The following is a 27,965-nucleotide window of genomic DNA, read 5'->3' on the forward strand; positions in this document are numbered from 1 at the left end:
TGTATTTTTGTTTCTGACTATGTACAAATATCACAAACTCATGTCATGAGGCTTTAAAATTATTGTTTTTCAAGAAGACTAAATGGGTATAAAATAATAGTATCTCGAAAGCACAACATTTTATCATGCAAGTGCAGATTTCCACTTTTAAAACGCATCTAACAAAATAGACAATGCTGATATTATTCTAGTAAGATGCACACATCACAAATCCTTATTAGAAATGTTGGCGGAGTTAAACCAGCAGATGGCATTATAATTGTATTATGTAATACCTGATAAAAGTACCTTTGATTGATCGTCTGAGCTGAGGATACAAGTAGTATATATCAAGTTTGTATAATTCTAAGCAGAGTTCTAACTTTTTGGGACTCTTTTAGGAACTATGCCGTTAAAAAAGTATGCCGTTAAATAAATATCGTGTGAAGCAACGCAGGATGTAATGTAACGTAACATCCGCCTTGTACAACCTCTTTCCGTTGAGGCTCAGCTAGCGGCCGGGTGGGTGCACGTTTTCGTCCATTTCTTTTTAAAAGAAATGACATATAAGACGCATTTATAAAGCCATGAAAGTACATTGGTGACACTCCGCTAACGGATACGTGTCCAAGTAGAAATTTGGTTGTCACATGTGAGACGTTTAAGTTGTAGTTATTAGTATGAAAGGATAACGAGCATGTGGCATATACAGGCCTTGGCTGGACGGAATGCTCACTACAGTAGCTCGCCACAGCTACCGCTAGTTAGTAAGTTAGCAAAGTGGTTATGGCTGCTTGTTCTGATCGCTAGATAACTATTATTTATATACATTTTAACTCCCGATATGACTCCATAGCATTGCGTTTCGTGTCAATCGAAGCATGTCATAACGTGCCAGGAATTGGCTAGTTACTACTCGGTAGTGTAAGTTACGCAGGCCACCAAAGCCCTACTAGTTAGTCACTAGCATCAACTCACATGAACTGTTCTCCCAACAGCCTGCCAAGATGCAGATCTTCGTAAAGACGTTGACGGGGAAAACCATCACCCTTGAGGTAGAGCCCAGCGATACCATCGAAAATGTCAAGGCTAAGATCCAGGATAAGGAAGGTAAAGTTGTCTAAGTGCTGGTGGCCTTTACACATGGACGTTAAGTGTACTTTAGTGAGTTTCGTAAGCTAGTAGGTAATATACATATTTTGTTACACTCAGGCATTCCCCCTGATCAACAGCGTCTGATATTTGCTGGCAAACAGCTTGAGGATGGTCGCACTTTGTCAGATTACAACATCCAGAAAGGTAAGAATAAGTTAACAGCTAAATACCAATAATAGGATGGTCGGATCAAATTAAAATGTTGGTACTGGTGTTATACTCTGTGTTCCATGATATACAGCAGCTTTGACAGATCACTTTCATGAGGAAAGGACTTAATATTGCTGGATTTTTAACCCCTTGTCAAGAAGGCACCTGAATTCTTATTACTGTCCAATAACTCATCTGGTTTGTTCGTTGTTATGAACATTTCAGGGCAGAGAGAACTGATGATTCACTGAATCCACTGAATCTTTATTTATGCATATCTGAATTCGTAACAATTTGAAACAACTGAAGAAAACTGTACATTTAGCTACATTTTACCTCTTGTAATGCCTCAGTCATTCATTGAAGGTAGTTTTCTCTTCAAATAAAAATATATATTTTGAGATTTACAGCAAAAACAGTACTAACAATCCTTAAGCGACGTCTCATCCTGCGAATAGTGTTATGTACTGTCACACAACTGGCTGTGCCATATATTGCCACAAGGCACTACTTTCTAAACCCATGTATATTTCATGTTTCAAAATGAATGATTTTACCTAATTTAATTCGAAACACCCTAACAACTTGCCAACACGATATCACATCTCAGTCTGGTAGGGTGAGGAATACCTTGACACTTTTGTTTTTACTGAAAGTTTAATAACACATTTTGTGTTGTGGCGCTTTCTATTTGGGCTCATGCAAGTGCTTTCCATTTGGGCTCATGCCACTACTTAAATTATTGATATTTTAGTCTTGGGTAACTACTCAATGTTAATAAATGATTTATGTACTTTGACAACTACATTAATGACACTTGAAAGACCTGTTAAGCAAGTTTTTTGATAGAATTGGAGTCCACTGTTGTCAAGGTTACGGAACACCCCACTAAGGAGTTGTCCATGTGCAAAACATATGTGATAATGACTGGTCTTCTATATTCACACGTATAGAAAAGCTACATGTACATGTTCTAGCCCAATTCCCCAAACATACCCGGAGGCTAAAATCAAGTGCTGAAATGACGTACGTCGCAAATTCTCAATGTGGACCTTAAAAATGACGATTCATACGCACTCCTGCTCCAAAATAATGATGGAACTAATGCATTTCTGATGAGTTGACATGTGGTGTGTTAATCTGTCGCAGTCTGTTATGGTGAATTTGGGACCAACATTTTGAATGTTGGCATCAGCTTCTCGTTCAAAGCGTATTCCGTTAAATTTTTATTTTTTTTGCTTCAAACATTTCTGCCTCCACCTCATAGCATAAGATTAACTGTATTGCTGTTATGCATAGACAGGCTGTCTCTCTACCAGTAGGCAAAAACCTTTTTGACATGCATTCCAATCTATTTAGTCAGGCAATGTCCACATGACCCTGATATCCTGGCGTATATAATGGATTAGCCTTTAAGTTGTCCTCATGCATGCTACTTAGGAGTTTTCCACAATACAACTTAATATTACAGTTGAGTGTTTTTAAGTCCTGATCAAGTTTGACATGCAGACAACATTGTGAAGCATGCATTTCCCCAAAATGAATAGATAAATGAGTGTGATTGGTCCCCTCCAGAGTCCACCCTGCATCTGGTGCTTCGCCTGCGAGGAGGCATCATTGAGCCGTCTCTGAGACAGCTGGCTCAGAAGTACAACTGCGACAAAATGATCTGCCGCAAGTAAGTACTGCCGCTGTAGTTTCCCATTCAGAGTAATAGACATTTGTCTGGATGGGGAAATGAGGTGACGGAAACAGCAGCAGGAAATCTGCTTCAGCACGACTACGGTAATGTTCCTGTGAACAAAGGGAAACGTTAATGGTCCCCGCTGTCAGCGGTAATGGTCAGTTTGAACGGGCCGCTTTATTGTTTCATATCAACCATATGCGTTTTTAGATGACAGACTGTCTTGATTGTATCAGGAAAATGTATTGGAGTTTATTGGGCCGAAAATTGCCAATAAATATTAACCTGTAATGTGTTTCAGGTGCTATGCTCGCCTTCATCCTCGTGCTGTCAACTGCCGCAAGAAGAAGTGTGGGCACACCAACAACCTGCGCCCCAAGAAGAAGCTGAAGTAATCTGTTGGCAAGATATTTTGTGGGATATGCAGAAGCTTTATGTTAAATAAACGTAAAAAAAATATTTGGATGGCCTGCTTTATTTTACATCAAGCAGATTTTAGTGAAATTCTGGGAAATGCTTAATCCTACCTGTAAATATGCAAATACACCTGGACAAACGTGCATCATTGGTTTTCATTGTCTGTTAGAGAAGCTCCCCTCCCACATTTCTCACAGTACAGCTGGTCACTTCAGTGGTAGTTTTGCTGTTATAGTATCCAATACTTCCTGGCCATGGCCACAGTGATCAATTTGCTCACAAAAGCTCCACAAGATTAGGTGTTAGGTGAAGCAGGACCATTTTTATTAGCTCCTTACTGAAAACCTGAATACTATGAAGTTGCTATTACCTAATGGAAGAGCTGCAAGACTTCATCCATGTTGGGTCTGTGCATCCTGTAGACAAATCCAGATAACGCAGCAAAATTTTTAGATGTGGTTGAGATTGCTTATCTTTGGTTTTCCTAAATCTGTCATGTAAAAGGTGAGTGCAGTCAACAGGATTTGACATACAAGATTGTTCTTTTTCAATGGAACACTGGTCCCAAATTAAAGACATGACTGCCAAACCTTCAGGAATTTCATTCGTACTATTCAAATACATAGCGTCACAAAAAACTACAATGCTGCAACGTTTAATGTTAAAACAGTATTCACAATTGAAGTACATTTAGATTTCACAATATAATTGATTTCCACATACAATGCAATTTCAGTTTAATGTTAAAAAGATCCTCTTAATACCTGAAGTAAAATCAGGTGTTCACTGGCTGTTAATACTGCAAAAATGAATCCTCAATTTCTTTCCCCGTAAGAGCCTCTGCCAAACGACCTACCTTTCCATACCCAAAATCAGATAAGGAAACTGTGATTTTATTTGAACAAACTTCAATGAATTTTGAACGCAGGTTGCTGAGGTATTGGTGCTAATTAAGTAACCCATGTCAAGTATATTAAGAGAAGATCGCAACTGATCCTACACTCACATTTCAATGAAAAATCTAAAGGCAATTTGACAGTTGTACAATTGTTTTCTAATGTATTGTGCAGTACTGTTAAGACGGTATGGTTCATCCATCACACATGGGTAAGAAAAGTGCATCTTTGGTACTGTATTTCGTGTTGTGACTACAGTTGTATGACGATACACAATATGTAAACCTTGTAGACTTGTAAAACAACCATGCTGATGGGATAATGTGCCCCCTGACACTGAATATAGGCATCATGATGCAAACACACAGCTGATTAAACTTCTGATTGTCACCTTTGTTGGATTCAGTTTGGTAGCCACATTGTCTACATGCACAAAGCGAAATGACAACATTGTTCAATGGAATTGCAGTTTGTCATCACGAACGCTTCGGTGTAGATGTCACAGCGCACTGGTCAAAAACAGTACTGCTAATTCAACACACATTTACCTTACTTGTACCCAGCTATATAATCATTAGCAAGAAAAACAAAAACTTGTGTGCATCACTTAAATTCCAGATACCAAGTTAGTTTCAATGACTCAAGTACAGTACATTACTTTATTAACGCTACTTGTGCTTTTAAGTCTGTAAAAGGTTGCACATTGGTTAATGCATATAAGTCATTGTACTTGGCAAGTTCCTTTGCTGACCTCATGCACTTTTGTCTTTGAGTACCCTTACTAATTAGGCCTCTGCCGTGTAGGATTCTGCAGAATTATTCTGGTAGGATCACCATATAATTCATGGCAACTTAATGTTATACAATACATAAAATAATAATGGTAAAATTGTATGAATTGATAATACTGACGAATTTCAAACAATTCTTAGGTACCTACATATCTAAGCGCTAGCCCGGATTCAATTCAACCACATCTGAATTTCAAGTTAACCTCTAATTGCATGTTGACTGAATCATAACCAAAAAGCAACATTTACATGAAAACGGTGTTAAGGTCATTGGAACAATTCTCTTCAAGCAACGTAAAAACAAAGACGTGTGAATGTTATGCTCTCACCATCCACCGTGAAAACCACAGTAGAACTGGTTCTCATGTACCTCTGCAACATGTGGACCCAAGGTTCTACCATTACCCACTCCAGTAACGTGCGCGAGCAAACATTGGACAAAAAAAAAAAAAAGCTAGCTTCCTTTCCTTCTTTGTCCATTGCCCTAGAAAATCCTGTAAATGCTGTATGTTATTTGTCAATGAGCTTGGCCAAGCTTTGTCGCAGGTCGTTCAGGTCGTAGATCTTGACGTCCAGGACGTCAATCACCCGCTGAACCTCACTCTCGGCCCGTTCTCGCTCCTCCAGCGAGGAAGCCAGAGTGTGTTCAGCGCTCTTAACCCGTTCTTCCAGTTCTGTGTTACGGGTCTCCAGATCCTAGAATGATCAGAGGGCTTACTATCAATGTCAGAGGACATCTTGTCAATATCATAAACTTTCCCAACATTTCCCATCCATTTTCAGAACTTTAAAATCAATTCATGATAAGGGGTGTGATTTTAATTCATTTTGCATTACATTTTTGCAGGCTATTTTGCAGTACTCATAAGATTGTAACATTAGTATAATGGACATGCAGCAGCTACTCTTCTTTGAATCCACAGACAAACGCAGTTTGCAGAAGAGTTACGGAAGACAACATCTGACTTAAATGGCAAGACATAAAAAATCCAGATATGACTTACACACTATTTGGACATTTATATACCATATAATAAATTATTTAAGAGAGGTGCTCTGATACAATGTTTTACAAATAATACATTGTAAGAGTTAGTAATTTTATGGCACAACATATCTGAGCAGTGGGACTCTGGCCCTCAAAGCCAGTTCTACTAAATTTGTTTTTATAGCAACCCCATAATCAGGGACTAATTCAGACCTGGGACACCAGGTGGGTGCAATTAATGATGAGGTAGAACAGAACACCAGCAGGCTCCAGCCCCCATAGGGTAACAGCTGAATACCCCTGCTATTGAGTGCAGATATTCCACAAAGTATATGATAATGGCAAATGCTATGCAGTGTAGATAACCCATAAAGCATGTTTCGTCCCAATTACCCAAACCCACCTGAAGTCTCTGAACAGCTTCTTCCTTTTGTTTCTCCAACTCATGGATATCTGATTTCTTGCTTTGTAGATTGTGGATTTCCTAAAAAGGATACCTCAGTTAGCCTTCCTTACGAATGAATGTTTTGGACGTTTTCCGTTCATAGCACATTTGAGCAATAGTCCAGGGTTTGCAGATGCTCCTAAATAACTTTAAAAATCCAATAAACCTGTTTGTTTAGTTGACTGACTGGTTTTCCATAATGCTGTCGGGATTAATTTAATCCATCCAATATAGATGTATACCCAAAGCAATTTCCTTTGAACAAAGGTGGACTTAAGTTAAAATCAAATACCTCTACCAAGTCTTTCTGCTTTCAGATAAAAAGCTCTACAAAAACATTAAAACAACAAGTTTCTTGAGATTTGGAAATGAAAAACCATAGCTTTTTCTTAACGTTTTTTTCTTCTTTGAACTGTGCTATTTAAAGAGCCTGGGGACTAGCAGTCTGATCCACAGGTCTTACCTCGTTTTTTGCTTTGAGCAAGGTTTCCAGCTCTTCCAATGATTGAGTCAGCTCATCCCTCATCTCAGATTCACTCGGACCCGCTCGCCTGCTCTGAGCCTCCAGCTCTGCCACCTTATGGCACACAACACCAGAGACATTCAGAAAGACAATAACACTCTTAATAAGGTCTTTAAATTTTAGTGTACATGCAACGACAATGTATGGTTGAACATCTGCTCATGTCTTCGGTCACCTATGTAAGCTGACAGTTATTTCCTGGGTGAAACACATTTTGGAAACAACTTGCAATTCTCAAGGTCGACAGTGGATTGCTCCAACAGACAAGCAGTCATGCAACACTTGTTTGGGGGTAATTTGGCCATTCTTCTTTGCAGTACTGCTTCAACTGTGATGTTCGAGGGCTTTCTACCATGCATGGCCCGCTTCACATCCCCCTGAATCATCTCAATAGATTTGAGATCTGGGGTTTGAATCGGCCACTCCATTAACCACCATTTCTTTCTTTTTTAATTTCTGTTGGAGCTTGGCTTTGTGTGTTTTTGATCATTGTGCTTTTGTGTTTCGTCTTTGCCAAACGTGGCGCCTAGTGTTGCGGCCAAACAACTCCACCTTTGACTCACCTGTCCAGAGCATATTTTTCCATGAGTTTAGGTCTTTACACAAGTTTTGTCTGGGAAAGATCAGTCATGTCTTGATACCCTTTTCTGGTGGCAGAGGCTTCTTCCTTACTGACCTCCCATGTAGGACAAGGTTGTGCAGCCACTATATGACAGTTGTATGGCACTTTGAAGTTGATTGTGACAAGACAGGTCTGTAGATCCTTTGAGGTCACCCAGGGGTCCTTGGAGACTTCCACGTGCATCGTTCGGGTCAGCTGTTGGCCTGAATTTGGTGGGACGACCTGTCCCATGTAGGGCCTCAGATAGGTGTTTCCAGTCTTTATGGAAGACTGGACCTTCCTCTCTGATTTTCTAAATAATCTGTAGCTGTTTAGGTGCACTTGATTCTAGACATTTTATGTGACGGTAAAAGTTAGAGGTTTACTAACTTTCTGGACAAAGAAACAGCATTTCTGCTTATTTAAATTTCATAAACGGTTTCAACATTTCACTTTTGTGTGACTTGTTATGTCGGGTTACCTTCATCAATGAATGTGGTTGGAATTTTACAGTAAAATATCCCTGTGTCCAAATATGTAGTAAAGAAAACTCCTGTCCTTGTCACAGATGGGCTTTTGCAGCAGTAGAACACAGCAAAATAGTTCCATTCCTATCAGGTAAAATCAAGAAGGCCTGACCAGGCCAAATTATGAAGTCTTAGCCCCCCCAATTATCTTCACACCAAACGTGAGCATGAATAGAATCACACTACAAAACTGACCTGTTTATTGAAAACAAACTAGAATTTGTGAGTACGTGCACAGCCTTCACAATTACCCAATCTTTCTTTGCATCTCTGCAGCTTCAGAGGGAATTTCAAAGTTGCCCTTGATGGAGTCCATGCCATCCATCGAAGCCCTAGAAAGCTTCTGTAGGGGGATTTGGCATTTCAACCTCATCCTGTCAAGTCCACGTGACAGCACTTTACAGAGGGAATGATGTTACTGCCTGAGCACAAGAGCCCTTTCATTCCACAACTGAAACCATCGAAAACAGACCTACTGTTATGATCTCTAAAACTCAAATTGCCTTGCAGGAAAAAGATTTGGAGCCCAAGTGGAATACATTACACTGAAATGAGCTGAAAAGAACTTGGCCAATGTTAGCATTGTGGGAGCACCAACAGATGGGATTTAAGAACGGTGAGTGCTCTTCTATGCCTTGTTGATGTGGTTTGTCTTTGCAGAGGACCTCCTCCCTTTGCTCTTACCCCTTCTCAGCTCCTGTCTACAGAAATGCACGCCAAGACATGAGAGAGCAGGCTAGGGAACAGAGCAGGCTAGGGAACAGAGCATCCCTGCAGTGTCAAATATACCCCTGAAAATAAAACCACCAAGCCCACATTCTGTAAAACCTACCTACCACTTTGAGAGCCTGATGATAAATGGGCTTACTTTGAAAGGGGCATGGCTGAAAATCCTAACCAATCGCTTTCCTTCTCTTCCTCTGGTGGTTTGTCTTTTAGCTCTAACTAGGGCTGGGGAAATGGGGTGTCCTCTCCCAAAACAGTCTTCCTGTCCCACCAAGCCCTGGAGACCTGGTCTACTTCCATTCGCTTGGATGACATTGTTGCAGAAGGGTATAACCTTCACTTTGTTAGACAAGAAGAATGTTGTTCCCCTTAGCGCCTGGAGCTAAAAGGAAAAGGAACTGTTGACAGCCATTTCTTCCCAGGCTGATTTGTTACAGTGGTACTTTAATCTGCCACATGAAAGAACTTCATTAAGCTTGACCAAGGGCACATTTATCTTTTCCGAGTTAAGTGTAAGTTATGCAAAACACATTTCACTCTCTGATCGTTGAGGCACGTCAACAGTGACATCCCCAGAAAGGAATCATTTGAATAAACTAGTGGCGTCCACAGCTTTGACCGTGCTGCATTTACCAACTGTCAGTATGGTTCTTTGATATGTATAAACCATCCTGTAACTACCACCGGACCACTGATCTCCAGTAGGTCTGCTGTTGCTCTGAGGACGGTTTAACGTTTAGCATTCCACTTTAAACATGAAACGTGGCGAGGCCTAAAGCAGGAGTAGACTACATTCAGACGCGGAACGATTTATATTGCAAATTGCTCATAACTAAGCCTGAAATGTTAATGTATATAAAATAATACTTGTATACCTTGATTACATTGCCACTTGTTAAAGGTCGTAAGTAAAATCTTTACTGTAATACCATAAATTCAAGCATGAATGACCAGAAGAAATGCAGTTAGTTTTAAGTTAATGTTTTAAATATTTTCTGTACAAAATTGTGGCCAAGTTTATCCCCATTTAAACTTTCTCGCTAGTCCGTTTATCAGTTTGCTTTTACTTCTAGTGTCCTTCAAACTGGCTCCAGATAATTGCAGAACCATTTCCCCCACCCACAACCACCATGACCTAGCTAGTACCATTCTGGATTCGTTGAGTAAGGGAAGAGAAGGAGGCAAGTTGTTATTGTCTAAATTAAGTCCAGAAAGCGTTCGAAGCAGGATTTTACACAGTGCCCTTTTAACATAATATAAACATTTTCAAAAGTACAAAAAACCTTGCTGCTTTCAGTGAGCAAATATGTAATAACGTGAAGGGGCAAGGTTTGGCTTGAGAGAGACCTGGTCTAAGAGTGCCAGAATAGCAGGTCTGTCATCTTAACTCTTACCTGATCTCTGAGCCTCTCAGTCTCCTCCTGATAATCAGCCAGCTGTTTCTTCCACTCCTCCACACCAGTGTTTGCCTCATGAAGTGCTGCTACTAGCTTAGCGTTGCTATCCTGCAGGGTGAACAGCTCTGCCTCCAGATTAATTTCACATATGGACCTGGAGGAAAGGAAAAAACAAGAATAAAAGTGCTCCATTATTAGAGAAATTAGAGGCCGTAGGCAGCATTACAGCACTGCTCACAAAGTAATATTATGGCAACTCAGGGACCACGGAACGCTTGTCATGTCAGAATGTGGGGCCGTCAGACTGAATGGACTATAGGTTCCAAATAACATGAGGGAGATGGGAAAGTTACATTACTCTCAAGATAAGCATCTTGTACAGTAGCCTACGGAGGCCTTAGGCAAGAACACCCAATGCCGTTTCTAAACGCCTGCCAACTGCTAGCCTACTCACCATAGCAACAGGCAAGAAAAGCCTGAGCAGGGGTTGTCAGAGAGCATGGGCTGTTAAATTGTGTTTTTGTGCATGGAGAAGATGTAGTGCAGACAGCTCTGAGTGGCCTTGCTAATGACCATGGCTTTACTACACATGACTCAGCTTCACACAGTCAGTGGGTTAAAATCTCCCAACAGCAACCTCCACAGAAAACTATGCCGCATTCCGCGATTACTTATTGTATCTAGTACATTTCTGCGGCTAAAACACGGCCCACGAATCCTGTAACATGTGAATGGGTCGTAATCTAATGCTTCGCTTTAGGCGCTAATATGCTTTCCTTGGTTAAATGCGCTCCCCCGTGATGTTGTATGAGGTGAATTGTGTGAGACAGTTGCCTGGTCACATCCCCGTATTTTACGACAATATAAGAGTGCAGCACGCGTGTGCATTTCCATTTACTCGGGCACCATATCGGAAGTTATACCAAAAGAAGCTTTATGTCTGCCTTCGTGAGCACATTTATTATTTTGCGTCACAAGCCACTGAACGTTTAGCATAATTTGGCACGTTAGCGAAAAACGCTGCCCTAGAAATCAGACTATGGTGGGTGCACAGCATGCCTGGCCACACAATGATAGCTGCTTAGGGACTCATTAGACAGCCACGCAGTTCCATGACAACACCAGACAGCGGAAGACAATGGGCTACATTTAACAGTGCACATTTAAAAACAATTGACACACTGTGACAATTACAATAAAATGACAAATTCAGGGACAATGGGTCCATGGATTTTCAGATGTACAGTAGCCCCTGAATAATTTTTTTATATCCTTCCCCAGATCTGTGCCTTGACACGTTCTAAATTGAATTTAAAAAGTGATCTTTTTGTATTTTGTTATGCATTTGCTGAAATCTCTGATAAGTAATCTATATACAAATTATTTCCGTTTCTACTTTTGAACAAGCAGGCTTTAATTGTAATTTTTTTATGTTGTATTCATGCATATCTGACCAAGTGGCAAATGTTTTGGACCCTTAATGACCTCTACTCTACACAGTTGACAACATTAAGTCAAGTAATAAAGAACTCACTGGCTGGTGTCCAGTGTGGGCTAGCGGGAAATCTGTGGTTGAATCTATTCTGTTAGTAGTAGCACAGTGATGGTGGTTTCATGAAGTAGGCCTACTTTAAAATGGTTTACTGTGGTCATAATATTTAAAGTGGGAGGGTGTTGCACATTTTAAATACAGCGGGAGGGTCAAGTAGAAATATTTATTCAGTGAACTTTCACTATGAGTTTTTATCAAACTACTAAGGACAACAGGCTTAGTGTAACTGGACAAGATGGACACGAAGTAAGTCAGAGAGAACCAAAATATTCATTATTTAAAAGCAAAAATATAATTTCCGTGCGTTTCCTCAGTATGAAATAATGGATATTTAGGCCACCCCCCACAGCCGCACATTCAGATAGCCTCGTCCAACCCATAATGTCCGAAAACATAAAGACCGGCCGCATCTATCCCAGTGGCCACAATACCGCGTTGGTCCCACGGCCCAGGGGTGACAGGGCACGCGTTCCCACTCAGTAACATTACCCTTCGGACAGCATCTTCTTGATGCGCTCTTTCTCTGACGTCAGCTGCTCCGTGTCGGCGCTCTTGCTACGGAACAGCTTGTCTTCGGGCCCATTGACAGCGAGCAGCGGTGGAGAGTGGCGTTCCTCTGATAGCTCCTGGGGGACCACAGGGAAATGGTTAGGCACCGGCTGGATGCTGAGTATATGAGGTCAAATTCAATATGTTTGTCCAGCTGTTCTTTGCTCACTGTACTCGCAAGTGAGCTGACCATAAGTAATCTATAGTATGAAGGGAAGGCAGTGATGGTGAATCACACTCCTGTGGAGAGCTACTGGGCTTGCGGACTTTGGCCCAAGCCCCTGCTCTAACACAAAGGTGCCTTCGGGAGTATTCAGACCATTTCGCCTTCTCCACACTTTGTTGTTTCATAGACTGTAAACATAGTTGGTTCACATTTTGTTTTGCCATCGATCTGCACACAATACCCCAATATAACACTACAGATATTCCTGCCAATTTACTGCAAATAGAAAAACAGAAATCTGATGCACATATGTAGATTAGATTAATCTAAACTACTTACATAAGTACATAAGTATTCAGACCCCTTTATTCAGTACTTAGTGGAATTGCCTTTGGCATCGCAGCTTTGAATCCTCTTGGGTATACTTCTAGCAGCTTTGAATACTTTCTAAAAATGACTGTGCACACACCTAATTCTATAAAACAGCTGCTATTTAAATTATATTTTCTTGTGAAATAACTCTTTACTTTTACTGTGAAAGCATCACATATACAGTTTTTTTGGTGAAAGTTCCTTTCCTAAACTTCTTTGGCTGGCTTAGTCAATTGCAGGTGATAATGGACAAAAAAAGTATGCAATGTGCTTCAAGGTCATTTTTTGTATTACACATCCTTTCCAGTCTTTTTTTGCCCCTGTCCCAGCACTTTTTTTAAACGTGTCGCTGGCATCAAATTCTAAGGTGGGGGCATATATTTTACATCTTTGCATTCTGTTTTAATTTCCATTTTACACAGCATCCCAACCTTTTGGGAAATGGGGTTGTAAAATATTTCTTTACTAACCACTTACTTAGATCACACTGAAGCACGCAAAATAAACATTTATTGTTTAAGGCTCATAATCATGCCATGCTAGCCAGTGGAATTGGACTCCCATGTATTCTGATTTAAATATATTTAAACGTGGTCTTGGTTTGGAGCCTCCAGTGCACATATACTTCAGAACGGGTCTGAATCTGACCCCCTGCTCTTTCTGCAAATACTCTGTCTTTCACTACTATGCCTATTTATACTGCCAATCACACGTATAAGTGCAAAAATAAATTAAACTGTAAAAAAATTTTTACAATATAAAAATTCAAGCGATCCATCTTTGTAGCCAGCTATTATATATATTTTTTACCTATGTCATCTGTATTCTTATTCATTGTGCTAGGTGCATTCAGCTGGTTTTCCTTATTCATCTAATGAATAACCAAGGGCACTGTTGACAGTTGCGAGATAACAAGCAGACTCCATTGTGTTCAAATAGTTTCTCACTTACGTGGAACAAAATCAACAGTGTACTTCGGTTGAAGTAGCTAAAGTTTTCTTTAAAAGGACTTATTGGATAATTTGGCATTTGAAAGGTAATACTTTCATATACACCCCTGAAAACAATCTTTCACATTTTCTGTGTGTTTTGAAGCACATTGCTGTGGGTTTCCAGAGAGCCTGTCCACAGTCATTAGTATGAATCCAACAAAGCCAAGCTTAGAAATGGCAAAACAGCCTGGATGATGCTAAAACTGCACTACATATTTCTATTTGTCAACAATTTCCCAGTCAATTAGGGCATGAAGCTATATTCACACCGAAATTCAGGGGACATATGGTCATCTGAAAAATGATCTACACTTGCTGGAAAGTTCTTTTACATTTTTGGAGATATGGATGTGTGCTCTAAATTTACACCACATTCATTGTGATCCTTTTTTTGTTTTTTATTTTGAAACCATTCATAGAATTAAAATTAACAGAATTTACAGACTTTACAAATGTTTGTTGGTTACATTGGGATTTATTTTTGGGGAGTAGTGTGTGTATGTGTATATATATATATATATATATATATATATATATATATATATATATAAAATATACTTTATTAAGTGTTGAACTTGTGTTTTTTTAATCATGTATTTAATTGTCGTTTTGTATTTGTGTTGTATATATAGGTTTGGTGTGTGGTAACACCATGCCAAGAACTGTCCTTGTTTCTTAGAAGAAAGATTATTGATGCTTCCACCATTGACTTTGTTGGTGCATACTTGACGAAATGTCTGTGTGTGATGACTAAACATGGACTCTGATAAACGTCCAGCCCATTCGCGTTTGCTCCGTCGTACTAAGGGCAGCTTTAAGGTCTCTCTTTTGTCAACTACAGCTTAGTTACATAAAAGTTCAGTACAGCTGGAAGCTCATCCCTAAAAAAGACACATGAATCGGTGAGGTACATCTTCACAACTCTTCCTCTTTGGACAGATAGAAAACTAAACCTGAGCTTGACAAGTGCCAAATGTAAGGCCTTACACTTCAGCACTCAGAAAAGCTTGTATTATTAATTAATCTCACAGTCTGTATGTATTCCCCCAAGGATGTTCTTCCATTTCTAAGGCCCAGCAAGTCGCTCAATATACTGTACTGTATCATACGGAGGAAAAAACGTCAAAATAAAACGCACAGGGCCAACATTCAAACGAAGCTGGCCAGGTCCAAAAGGCGAGGGCAAAATAAATTTAAATCAAAGCTAAGACAACTCAACACACCAAAGTCAACAGCTAGGGAGCACATCTCTAAATTATTCATACTGTAGATCATGTTTAAGTAATAAAGGATTACCCATTTTCTATCCGTTTTCACTCATCGCTTACTAATGCATTCCAATTGGAGCAAATGCAAACATGAGACGAGAAGCATCATCATCATCATTTTTTCTTTTTTAAACACTCAGTGTTACGAGAGGGATTGCTTCTTAGGACTGGTGTTCAAAGGATGACATCTCAAGTGCAGAAGTTGACCTAAATGTACCGACAGTGCAGTTATCCTTCCTTTGGTTTCCCAACACTCATAATGAGCTCTTATCATTACACTGTAACTGCATTACCGTAAACAATGGCCTACTAGTGGATATGGGGTCTTCTACAACAATTGGTTCTGAACTCCCAAGTCCCACTAACAATATGCACAAAGACCTCCTGGGCAAGGTGGTGGGGATCATGCCTCTGGAAGAAAGAGCAGTGAGTGTGCCAGTTGGCAGCAGACTGTATAGAGACCTGCAATAGAGCTGACACTCACCTGAGAGAGCTGGGACATGAGCAGTGCAATGGTGTGGCAGTGGCAGCGAGGCAGAGGGCATCCGCGTGGGATGAAAGGAGAGCAGGTAAAAAAAGAGGACAGAAACAGACAGAAGGAAGGCGTTCATGAACAAAGTAGACAAACAAAACGTCAGCATCAGTTATTATACGGAGTCTGTCCCACTGCACACCATCTTATGCAAATCAATATATCGAAAATGGAGTAGCTGACAGTGCATTACTTCAGTCATTCCGTTGTAAAGTTAAAAATGAAACCACAACTATATTTGAATGGAGGTAAATACTAATTGTGCGGAATACTTTGACGTATGTACCATGAGGTACTCTTTTTTTATTTCTACCACATTTTCACTGGGGAAATCAATACTAGGGGAATTACCACTATACCAAAACAACTGAGAAACTAAACACTTTATGTCTTAACATTTTTCAAGCCTTCAAGAAGTTACAGCCATGTGCTCCTGCAAGTACATCGCCACTATTTACTTATTTACTGGAGTCTTTGCTAAATCTATTTCCACGTCTTATACCTCTCCCTTTCCTACACACTTGGTTTCATTGAGACCCTGGAGCAGCTTTATTAATTGATAAGAGCTTTCATCAGAGGCATAGTCAGGGCCAGTCTTCGCCGGCGCTCTTTGTGGGTTTTTAACGGTGAGGTCATATTAAATATAGATAGGCCTCGTACTTGAGCACACCCATCCATCTGCCTTTTCCATATGGCTGCCATGATGTGTGGCACCGGATTGCAGAGAAGCTCCTAGATGCCGTCAAGAATCACTGTGATGCACGACTTGACACATACCCCCAAAATGACCACTAGCCTAATCCGGTTATCTCTCCTTTACTTCCTTGCTGGGGCGGAAAAAGATGTAAGATGCGTAGTGAAGGAACTGTTCAGTAGATGTCAAGATGTCCTAACACTGGGTATTTACTTTGAGTTTTCCCTTTTTTGTCACATTAGGAAGTGGGAAGAAAAAAGGATTTACACGGCCTTGAAATTATTTTCCAAGTTATGTAGATAACTATTCAGACCCTTTGCCATGAAACTCCAAATCAAAGGACAAGATGCATCCTGTCCTTTCATCATCCTTGAGCTGTTGCTAGAAATTCAGTTGACTGGACATTATTTAGACAGGCACACACCTGTTTACATAAGGATGCCAGAGCAAAAACCAAGCTATAAAATCCAAGGAAGACTTCGTAGATCTATGAGAATTGTGTTGAGGCATATCTGGGGAAGGTTATATAAAAACCTCTAACACATTCAAAGTTCCCAGTGCATAGTGGGTTCCATTATTTTGTAATGGAAAAAGTTTGGAACCAGCAAGACTCTTCCAAGAGCCGTCCAGCAAAACTAAGTAACTAGGCAAGAAGTCTTGATCTGGTTGGCGACCAATAACCCAATGGCCACTAACAGGGCTTCAGAGTTTTTCGGAAGAAATGTGAGAATGTGCCAGAAGGAAAACTCTCTGCAGCACTCCATCAATCAGACCTTTTTGGTAGATTGGCTGGACGGAAGCCAACCCTGAGTAAAAGGCATGTGACATGCCGCCTGAAGGACTCTAAGAGCATGAGGGGAAAAAGGCCTTAATCAAATGTATTTATAAAGCCAGTTTTACATCAGCAGTTGTCACTAGGAGTTTTTACAAAACACCCAGCCTGAAACCCCAAGGAGCAAACAATGCCAAGTGCTACCTCTGGCGAAAACAACTCATTCATCACCGGTCTAATACCATCCATGAGGAAGCATGGTGTTGGGAGCATCATGCTATGGGGATGCTTCTCCGCATCAGGGACGGGAGACTGGTCGGGATTAAGAGAAGGATGAACAGAACTACAAAAGAGGTCTTTGAAGGAAAAACCTGATCCAGAGGCGAAAATGCATCTTTCAGCACGACAACAACCCCAGGAACAAAGCCAAGAAAACACTGGTGTGGCTTTGAGACAAGTGTGTGAATGCTCAAGAAGCCCACCCAAAGCCCAGACTTGAACCCCATTGGATATGTTTGGGGAGACAGTTCAGTGACACTGTCCATCAAAATTAATAGATCTTGAGAGGATCTACTAGAAAGAATGTGAGGAATGCTCGCTGCCAAAGGGTCTAACATTTCTTTATAAACACAAATTTAAAAACACATTTTGAATGGTCATTATGGGGTAGTGTGTAGAGTGACAGCAAAAAAAACTAAAATAATGTCTAAAACAAAAATAATGTGAAGGGTTCTAAATACTTTCCAAAGTGACTGTAAGGTATCTAATCAAAGGATACATATCTGTATTCCCAGTCATGGGAAATTCATAGATTAGGGCCAAATGACTTCAATAGACTGATTTTCTAGTTGTTAAATTTATATTTTTATTCAGTACAGTATAATTTAGGTTCTTGGTACATAGATCAGACCAAAATTCTTCTGATTGCCATCTTTAGCAGTCACTGCTATACAGTATAAATTGTACTTCAGTCTTCACATTCTTTCCAATGCACTGTTTTGTGACAACACAAGCATGTGCTTGAATTTATTCAACCATTGGGTGATGGTCGTCTAAGTTTAGCCAATGAATAAGACTTATTTTCCTGGCTTGGCTTCCCCAACGATTTTACCTACACACTGCAGTTGTCTGGGTTATAAAAACAAATTATTCAAATCATTACATCGGTTTAATGCACAACCTCAAGACATGAAGCTGTGACCGTTACGTCGTAGACGTGACATAACATCTGCCATAACTAGATTGACTACCAAGCTCATTACCGTCATCTTTCCCGGGGAGTGGAATCATTTTAGGAGCTACAAGTAGCTTATGCTAAGTGCCAACAGATATTTGTTACGTTTATCGAAACCATTGGTGCTAAATTCATAAATCCCAAATCAATAGGCACCTTCTCTTATCTACAAATCAATACTAGAGGTGCCGTAGTGGGTTCATTCTGCCTCTGGCTAGTCAGCCAAACTCAGTCTGTGCGTTCATAAGGTTCAAAGTATAGTGTTGAGTGAACTCCAGATGGAGGGAAGGAATGGGTCACTGGGCTGAACAAAGAAATGTTATGCGCTCCCGACAGTTTCCTTGGTGACCCCACTGCAATTACATTACACATTTCCACAGGAGCCAAACAAATGTTTCTGGCTGGTCTCCATGGACATGTGGGCATAGCTGGTGGAATTAATTTGATAAAACAGGGAGAAACTGGACCACGTCAGGAAGAGCCGAGGCTGTAAACAAGCACATCTGCAGGACGTGCCGTTGCGAATCACGACCCAGGCCGGAATATCACCAACAGATGCAAACCAGATGAGGAATGCATTGTCGTTTCTGTTGCATTGTTGTATTTATCAACACACAAACAATGACATCCCCAGGCCGTCTATTCTGTCCTGCCCGTTGTTCACTCTAGTACATAATTCTGCCATTAGAAAGCATTTAAAAATGCCAATTAGAATATGGAAACATTCTCAACGGCAGTGCTACTGCAGTCACTCAAAGGCCGTGGTTGGCTGGGAACAGTATGGAGATCTGCAGTCATGTGACTAGCGCTATTCTAAGGAAAATAAATGTGTGCCTTATAGTCTTGGCTGACACTGATGTTGAATGGCTTTTTATTACACACACACACACAACCCCACACACAACCTCTCTACTCTCGCTCAAAATATGCTGCTACAACAACAAATAACCTAAACAGTTCAAGTACTTTGCTTTGCTGAAATAACCACTAAATAAAATGGCCGTGCAATTGATGCAGGTCAGCTCAGTAGCAATGAGCTGTATAACAATGTGATTTCCAAATGCAATTAGTTTGTATTTGCATAGCTTGCGTGGTGGTGTAAGACGCCTCTCTCCCACCCACACTGGCTCAAGCTGTCATTACTGATACAACAAATCCTTCAAACGTTTCCCAGTGCTACATCCCATAATAACGACCACATTCCAAGGAAACAAAGCAAGCCTAACAACCGGAATCCCTTTCAGCACACAAGACGGTATGAGACGATCTATAAGGTAAAATCTTGTACAGCAGACTAACCTGACATATTACACTACTACAATGTTCATACAGCCAGTGATTACCGAACTCAAAGTTAAGAAACCTAAGAAAGTTCAAAGAAAGGCCATCTGGTTATTTTAAAAGTTAGCACCCTAGATAACCTAGAAGAAAATCTCTTTTTCTTTTTAGACCTCAACCGCTTTTACACTTCCCAAGAGGAGACGTTGTGGTCAGTCCGTTTACCTTATAACATCCCCAGATTTCATTCATTAAATCCTTTAATAGAGTTAACCAAATGGGAAAATAATGAAATGGTCAGACAGAGCACCCATCTAATCCCAAGAGGATGAAATGTGTCTAAAATTGAGATTGTGTGTGTGTGGTGTTGTGGGTTACATGAGTCCTGAGGGTGGCACTGGAAAGCCATGCGCTTTCTGACACATGCCTCAGCAGTTAGCTTATGGGGCTAATCGAGCAGCTGCAGTTCCACACCTTACCTGTGGGGCAGCAATGTTCAGCGCAGGGTTTGTTAGCTCAAATTTCTCCTGGGATTTCTCTCTGACAAGACGCGCTGCCTCCTTCACTTCTTTAAACTGGTCTGAAAACTAAGGATGGAAAAGTGAGGCACAATGTAAAGGCATATTCGGTTTGATTAGGCAGCTAAATTAGAAAGGTATGGGCGGGGCGACTGACCTGTTGAAGCTGCTGCTCCGTGGCAAAGCCAAGCCCGTACACAGTGTTTGCACGGCTGTCAGCCCACTGGCCAAACTTCTGGGAGGTTTGGGTGAAGGTCATGTTGGGGGTGATGGTGCTGTTGATGATGGCCTGCGGTGAACGGCAGATCACGTCATCTTAATTTCAACACTATTGACAGATACATCTAATCAAACACAAGTTAAACTTTTTTGATAAAAAAAATGCTGTTTCCTTGTGCACTTTTAGACCAATATCTGATACAGCCCCGTTTAGCATAATTCTTAAGAAATGTCGGTGTGCGTCCTGCTTTCACAATAAGTGTTTTGGACCTTCGTCTTGTTCATGGTTGACTCAATGACGTCAGGTTGGCCAGGCCCGGAGACCATAACACCACAGCCACAATGCTTTTCGGTTGGTACAGCCTACTTCTGTTTAAAGGCAGCATTTTTTGTTTTTTCACCAAATATGAGGTTTGGCACTTACACCAAACTCACGTCACAGTAGTCTGGTTCTGCATTTCGATGTTATCTGGCAAACTACAGTCATACAAAATATATATTTTAGTGGCAGAGGCTTCCTTCTTCCTGATGGCTAATTTAGGTTGCGGTTTCTTTCTGACAGGTGATCCAGGCACTCTGATATTGATTGTGGCAAGAGATGCTAGTAAATCCCTTGACGTGACCCTGGGGTTCTCAGAGACTTCTATGCGCATATTTCGGTCAACTTTTGAGACAAATTTGTTGGACGGCCTGTTCTAGAGAGATTGCCAGTGGTCTGGAGTTTTCTTTAGAAGATTACTTGTCAAACAGTGAAATTATTGTCTTCATTTTGGATATGTAAGCCCTCCCAGAGCCATAGACATCAACAGACTTTCTTCAGAGTATTTTCAAATATTTTGCACCGGTTTTGTTGAACCAGAATGTTTGCCATTTCATGGGATTATAAACGGTAGGGGCATAAATGTGTTTTTCTGCGTAAAGAAATTTCTTTTAAAATTTCAAAATATTAAGTGTAATCTTTCAATGTTATTAGTTAAAGGAAAGAAAATATATATATATTTTGTCCAACCGGTCAACCCTCTGAGGGACTGAGGGCACTCATTCTAGTACTGACAAAAATGTAAAACTAATATCAAAGTGTGCTGACAACCAGTGAGGCACCATTTGTAGGACAAGTCTAGGGCTAAAGGACTGTAAACGTTACATGGACGTTAGCGGAGACCAGGCCAGCTCCCATATAATAATAGTCTGTGTTCACAGGGTTCAGTTTATTTGTGAGTACCAACAATCTAAAGGACTCTCATTTTGCCAGGCTGGTGTAAGGAAAAAGGCTTTTAGACATCAGCATTAGGTTTTAGGGTAAAATGTACAATTGGGGTTAGGCTGTGTGCGCGCGCACACACACACACATGTTGGGTAACATCCAACGAACGTCCCTCGACTCGACAAGACACCGCAGGTCCTTCCTAATGGAGCTACTCCGTTCGCCTCAATCAGAACCACGTCTAACAGAAGTCCAACTCACCTTGGTGCCCCCCACACTGATGATGCGGTACACACTCCGACTGGCATCGTAGAAGAAGGAGACAGTGACTGCGTGCTTGCTAGCAGGGAGCCAGTTCCTCTTGGTGGCCGGGTCGATCTGGAAGACGTGCGCTCTTGCACTGAAGATGGGTTGTTCTCTTAGAGGGGGGGGGGGTAATGCAACGTTGTTTAGCATTAGCGACACAAGGCTGACACTCACTGTCATCCCCGTCCAAGACAAAGTGGTGAAATGGTGTGTTTGCGTCGTTAACAGGCTTTGGCAACCATCTTTTTGGGATGTCAGTAGCCTTTAAAATATTCAAAATTAGTTCATAAAAATATATGTTCTGTTAGAAATGTAAAGGAAATAAAATTTGCACCATATTACATGGGCCAAACATGGAATTCATAAACTGTATTTTCCTATTTTGGTATGCTTACATGCTATAAAACATCAAAATAACAATTAAATATTTACAATTAAGGTTATGCCCTCTTTTTGAAAATAATGGCCAGAATTCTATGGTGTAAAACTGTATGATGTCACAAGGCTGGTTTGATTATAACAGACTAATCACCGTTCCCTGTGTAAAGGAGGTGTGCTGTAGAACACATCAGCCAATCTGGTCTTGGTCCTAAATAATCTTCAAATTTGTTTCCTATTGTTATCTGCTTCCTAGTGAGACCAGGGTTTGAATCCAGCAAGCATATTGGACACGGGGTCCCAAGGAAGGAGGTTGAATTCTCCAGACAGTGTCCAGGGTAGGAGATAAAAGCATATAGTTGCCTTGTCACTCTAGCAACTCCTTGTGGCAACTTGGACACCTGCAAGACTCAATTAAGGCTAACCTTCTAGAGCAGTGTTTCTTAATCCGGGTCCTCGGGACCCAAAGGGGTGCACGTTTTGAATCTTTGCCCTAGCATTGACACACCCGATTCGAATGTTGCCCTACCACTTACACACTTGATGGACATAATCAACTTGCCATCAAGTCTTTAATTTCAATCAGGTGTGTGAGTGCTTGGGCAAAAACAAACCCCTTTGGGTTCCGAGGACCAGGATTAAGAAACACTGCTCTAGAGCCTAAGGCCTCCAGTATAGACTTCCTGGTTAAGCGAACAGCATAAGAACCAGAATGACACTGAATATGCAGTGTGGAAGACATCTCAACATTGACTGGGCTGGGAGGGAGTGGGTTGGGAGTGTGATACCTCAAAAAGGAAAGGCAGAGGGCCAGGCAGGAAGGGAGGAGACACTGACCCCGGCCTTTGACTGACCAGCTAGTGCATTCCAGGCAGCACTGCATGGTCCACAAGAACAACCTCTACCCACCCACACTGCATGGTCCACAAGAACAACCTCTACCCACCCACCCCCCAGCCACACTGCATGGTCCACAAGAACAACCTCTACCCACCCCCACTGCATGGTCCACAAGAACAACCTCTACCCACCCCCCACCACAGCATGGTCCACGAGGACAACCTCTACCCAACCCCCACCCTCAAGCCACACTGCACGGCCCATGAGGACAACCTCTACCAAATCCCCATCCCCAAGCCACACTGCACGGTCCACGAGGACAACCTCTACCAAATCCCCATCCCCAAGCCACACTGCACGGTCCACGAGGACAACCTCTACCCAACCCCCACCCCCAAGCCACACTGCACGGTCCACGAGGACAACCTCTACCCAACCCCCACCCCCAAGCCACACTGCACGGTCCACGAGGACAACCTCTACCCAACCCCCACCCCCAAGCCACACTGCACGGTCCACGAGGACAACCTCTACCCAACCCCCACCCCCAAGCCACACTGCACAGTCCACAAGGACAACCTCTTCTAAAGTATTACATGAAACCAATGAGAAACACATTTGTTTACTGCTTGATTACACATCGAGAGCATTCCATGCTTGCAAAGCCTTTCTATGCATGCCTATTAAGTGTGCAAGTACTGATTAAAACAAAAACTATGGAGCTGTATCACTGTGGGAGAGAGAGGAGAGGACAGCTAGCAAGGTGACGCAGACAGCTGGGCTGGCAGACAGCTGGGCGAGAGGGAGGAAGCTGCAGGGAAAAAAACTCCTCTTGGCCAGAATCCCAGGCTGACATCCTTCCTTATCTTTCCCGTGCTGTACACATGCCACCCACTCCTATAAATTAATTTAAATGTTTCACAACATCAAATTAATTATAGGAGCTGTCGGCGACGGGCACCTTTCAGTGTTTGATAAAATCACTTCTTCCGTGGGAATCACAGACAATTCAGCTCAACGGAAAAGGTATGTCCTGAGCAGAGTGTCAGCGTTGGCATCGGTCAACACCATCAGTGTTAAATCAGTAGTTTTACCTCAGCAGCACTTGACAACAGGCTGTCAAGTTAAATATCAATAGCCAAACACACCTTTAACAATTTCAGCCACTATTTGTTTTTCCTTCTAGCACTGACTTTGATACAACCCAGTTCCTTGGTAGTCCCACCTAGCTATCTTAAAATGTATGCACTAACTGTAAGTTGCTTTGGATAAATGCTAAATGACAAACAACAATAAATGAACTATTCAAATGAAGACTTGAAATTCCAAAATGCAGACTTCACCTTGCTAACAAGACTATACATCAACAAACCAATTATTCAGTATTGGAAATATAGTAGGTAATGAAATTTCATGTTTTCTAGTGCATATTAAAGAACCGAAATGAAGGAGATCGCAGTTAAAGCAGTTGATATTGTGTAATTCTGGAATCAGTAACTGTATTTAATGTGAAAAACACTTTAGATATTAGCCAGTGAGTCACATCCGGTGTTCGGCTCTTAAACTCACTTTCCCAGTTACCCCTGGGTGTTTCCATTCGCCCAGAGACATGGGTGTCATCCCCAGCTAATCCCCCTCAATTGTCTCTTCATCTCAAGCTTAAACTCTCTCAGTATTTCATCACCCAAAGTCACTGATCAGTAAAATGGTCCCCCATGTGGACCTGCTGAAAGGAGCCTAAAATACCCAGAAGTCATTCTGTAGTCCATGAATGCATAAAACTCTGGCCGCAGTAGCTCAAAACTAAGCTTTTGGATTGGAAATTAATGTTCCATGGGGAAAAAATATTGTCAGAATACTACAGGTAAACTCTGACATTAAGAAATACGTGGGAAAAATCTATTTCAACTCAATCACTAAAAATTACCCATTTTTATTTTAACAGTTCCCAAATGTTTGTACAAGTCCTCAGCGACAAAGGTACTTAAATCATCACGACTCAATGGAAAAGATGAATGGTGGAGCCTAATGTAATTGAAATGATTACTAACGATATTGTCAAGTGGTTTAATTACAAGAAAAAAATTAAGTGTCAATAAAACTAATTACATTTGTTAATGCTAAAAGTTAATTTAGAAACATTCAAAAGAAATAGCCCATGGTAGAATGACTAAGTTGCTACCCTTGCTGTGAGCAGGTAAGGGGACACCACTCAGAGACAATTCCAAAATTTTCCAGACAACAACATTGTTTTTTGTGTAGACAAAATTAAATGTGTGAGGGAAAAACTGATTTGGAAAGAGAGTCGGGTGAGACTCAAGACAACATTCCTGAAACAGCTAAAGTGTCCGGCCCAGTTCAGCAACATGACACTGTACAACTAGATACCAAAATAGCATGCTGGAAACACTAACTCATAACAACAAGTCGACATATCAACATCTCAGCTCACATATGGTCTTCAGTCAAGGTGTGGATATTACACCTTAAAAAAAAAAAAAAAGAGATATTCACACACAGACACTTTGGGTTCTCATCAAACAGAATTCTCAAGAACCCATGTGCATTAACAACACAAAACTGGCATTTTGCTGAGAAATTTGGAAACCTTTACTGGCATCATCATCCTTTGTAATATGAACTTCAGATTCTGCTTTTGAATTTAAGGTCATTATAGGCCCTCTTCTGACTGAGAAATTGAATATTGCATGCATAAGCAATAGAAAATATCCGAAAAACAGCAATTAGGCAGCATTTCCTGAACATCAGTCGGCTATAGGACATAAAAGAACACATTGTGGTCTACAGTGGAGAATTGCCCATTTTACTGAAGTTGCACAATATAAAAAACTAAAAGGATAATATTTTGGGGAGAACTGGTCTTGGAACAATGCCTTAGACACAATGTAGTAACTTATAAGGACAAAATCAAAGGAAATACATTTCAGTGCAAAAACCAAATCTGACTATAACAGGCCAGAACATACAGTTTTCACTGCATTAGAGTAATATGCTAAGATCATACACTGGACGTGACAAGATGGAGGACTTAGGGGAGATTACTTTGGTCAATGAGAGGAAGAGTTTTGGGCACAGGACAAATGGGCAATGAGTTTGCACAACGAACACATACGACATGTGTCAATAATACCTTTCTCTGTGTGATGGATACATTTTTTACAGCTCAGGGAAGGATCCTTTTCTGTGGTGGAAAAAGAAGATAAAACGTTCATTCCACTTGTTCAACAGTGTTAAGACAGCTGAGAGCTTTCCTTTCCAGGGCCAAATGAAAACAGTAACTCAGTATTATACGTTTCCAACATTTTCTCTGTGGTGGAAAACTGTGGGAACTTGAGACAGGAGACAATCCCTGTAGGCCCCTCTTAAATACCATACATTAAATAATTCAGGCAACATCTACCACAGCGGCTTAATTCAACATCAATGGAGCCTTGAGGACTGCCCGTCAACCAAATTATGGGGTGGGTTTTAGGTCATCATGATACTAAGGTAAACACAAGTAAACCTGAAGTGGAGAAAGGGGCTAAACATTAGGTACACTTTCAAATGGCTGAGCTTGTGTACCAAACAATCGACCTAAATCTGCACCATTTGTCTGTATGCATCAACATGCATGTATTGTAAGTGGATCCAAAAGTAACATTTTAATCTGATTATTTCAGGCACATCATGAAGATAAGTGGCAGTGAATCCAGAGTCAAGTAGAACCTTCATAAGCATGAGTGTATGCTGAGGGCTGTTATCAAGGATGATGACATTGAAAAAGGGTCAGATGAAATATGTAAGATTAAAACTTATTTCAAATGTACAAAAAACAAAACATTAAGATTTGACTTCATGGGCTATAAAGAACAAATAATTAGGAAGTCTTTGATAGAAAAAAATTGTAGAGTCAATATATGCATAGGCTACATTAGTCATACATTGTTCAATAAGTAAAATCTTAGCGAATATTTCTTATCAAATTTCATACAACATGCGGGTCATTTAAGACATAGTGTACCGCCTTGAACTTTTAGTCCTTGCCTTTCCTAGAGATGTAAAGAAAGTGCGACTTGATTTGAAATAAAAGCCCGTACTCACCCCATATTGTTAGGCTTTCAGTGTCCTCGCAGGGTATAACAATTCCAGTCTTCTCAAGCGAGGTAATGTCTTTCGGTTATTTTCTCTCTTTTTGTCTTTGAAATGATAACGTCTCGAGTGTCACTGTAAAGTAAATTCCTTAATAATTGTGCAGCACGTAGCATTACATCAGCTACACGGATACCTCAAACATTCAGAAGGAAAAAAACATGACTTGCAACCATGTCATTTCCCCCCCAATTGTAGTAGTTCTGTTGTTTGAAGTGAATTTTTACAATACAGTGTTCCTTTGTCCGAAATCTCCAGCGAATCGACTTCTTTTGTTTCTCTTCTTTGGGGTTGCACACTAAATCTTGTAATTCCACGGCTCTCCAAAAATATGTAGAAACTATTGGAAAATCTATGAAAGTACAAATGCGTTCTACTCCTGATGAATGTCAGCGCACGGTAATGAAATCTTTCTGCAATATGCACTTTGTTGTTCCCCCTGCTCAGCCCATTTTGATCTGGCATCCCATTCAAGAACCCCTTTCTTTCCCTTCAATTAGAATGTTAGACCCTCTTTATCGCCATCTGGTGGTTACTATTTAGCGACTCAAATTACAGCATACTGTTCAACCCACTTTGCACACCATTTGAAATGTGAAATACAATATTCCAATGGCTTGCACTTAGGCTGATTTAAAAGCACACTTCCCAGTTGTAATG

The 27,965-nt window shown here is 40.9% G+C and overlaps 2 protein-coding genes across 4 annotated transcripts; one reads left to right on the forward strand and one right to left on the reverse strand.

The window, feature by feature from the left end:
- Nucleotides 1-396: 396 nt before the first annotated feature.
- Nucleotides 397-3,425, forward strand: LOC105026211 (ubiquitin-60S ribosomal protein L40). Its single transcript, XM_010897524.5, has 5 exons — nt 397-501; nt 978-1,089; nt 1,192-1,278; nt 2,860-2,962; nt 3,270-3,425. Exons 2-5 carry the CDS (start codon nt 987-989, stop codon nt 3,361-3,363), a joined length of 387 nt encoding a protein of 128 aa, XP_010895826.3. The 5' UTR covers nt 397-501; nt 978-986; the 3' UTR covers nt 3,364-3,425.
- Nucleotides 3,426-4,024: 599 nt separating this feature from the next.
- Nucleotides 4,025-27,788, reverse strand: homer3b (homer scaffold protein 3b). 3 transcript variants are annotated; one of them, XM_010897520.5, is made up of 11 exons: nt 27,258-27,788; nt 26,305-26,355; nt 21,891-22,047; nt 20,364-20,495; nt 20,168-20,275; nt 15,663-15,671; nt 12,321-12,457; nt 10,277-10,433; nt 6,969-7,082; nt 6,464-6,544; nt 4,025-5,768 (listed from the first exon to the last, which is right to left on the reverse strand). In XM_010897520.5, the coding sequence occupies exons 2-11, from the start codon at nt 26,325-26,327 to the stop codon at nt 5,583-5,585; spliced, it is 1,104 nt and encodes a 367-aa protein (XP_010895822.4). In that variant the 5' UTR covers nt 26,328-26,355; nt 27,258-27,788; the 3' UTR covers nt 4,025-5,582. The 3 variants fall into 3 exon arrangements, with proteins under 3 accessions (XP_010895822.4, XP_010895824.4, XP_010895823.4); XM_010897522.5 differs by lacking the exon at nt 26,305-26,355; XM_010897521.5 differs by lacking the exon at nt 15,663-15,671.
- Nucleotides 27,789-27,965: the final 177 nt, after the last annotated feature.

The sequence above is a fragment of the Esox lucius genome, chromosome 8, assembly GCF_011004845.1.
Source record: "Esox lucius isolate fEsoLuc1 chromosome 8, fEsoLuc1.pri, whole genome shotgun sequence".
In the NCBI taxonomy this organism is placed as follows: Eukaryota; Metazoa; Chordata; class Actinopteri; order Esociformes; family Esocidae; genus Esox; species Esox lucius.

What these genes read in the sequence shown, in the direction of transcription:
- LOC105026211 (XM_010897524.5), top strand. Translation starts at nt 987, where the DNA reads ATGCAGATCTTCGTAAAGACGTTGACGGGGAAAACCATCACCCTTGAG. An exon ending in TAAGATCCAGGATAAGGAAG is followed by an intron (nt 1,090 to 1,191) that starts GTAAAGTTGTCT and finishes TGTTACACTCAG; the next exon opens with GCATTCCCCCTGATCAACAG. An exon ending in AGATTACAACATCCAGAAAG is followed by an intron (nt 1,279 to 2,859) that starts GTAAGAATAAGT and finishes GGTCCCCTCCAG; the next exon opens with AGTCCACCCTGCATCTGGTG.
- homer3b (XM_010897520.5), bottom strand. Translation starts at nt 26,327, where the DNA reads ATGTATCCATCACACAGAGAAAG. An exon ending in AAGAAGATGCTGTCCGAAGG is followed by an intron (nt 10,434 to 12,320) that starts GTAATGTTACTG and finishes CCTTTCCTCCAG; the next exon opens with GTCCATATGTGAAATTAATC. An exon ending in AAGCTGTTCAGAGACTTCAG is followed by an intron (nt 5,769 to 6,463) that starts GTGGGTTTGGGT and finishes TGATCATTCTAG; the next exon opens with GATCTGGAGACCCGTAACAC.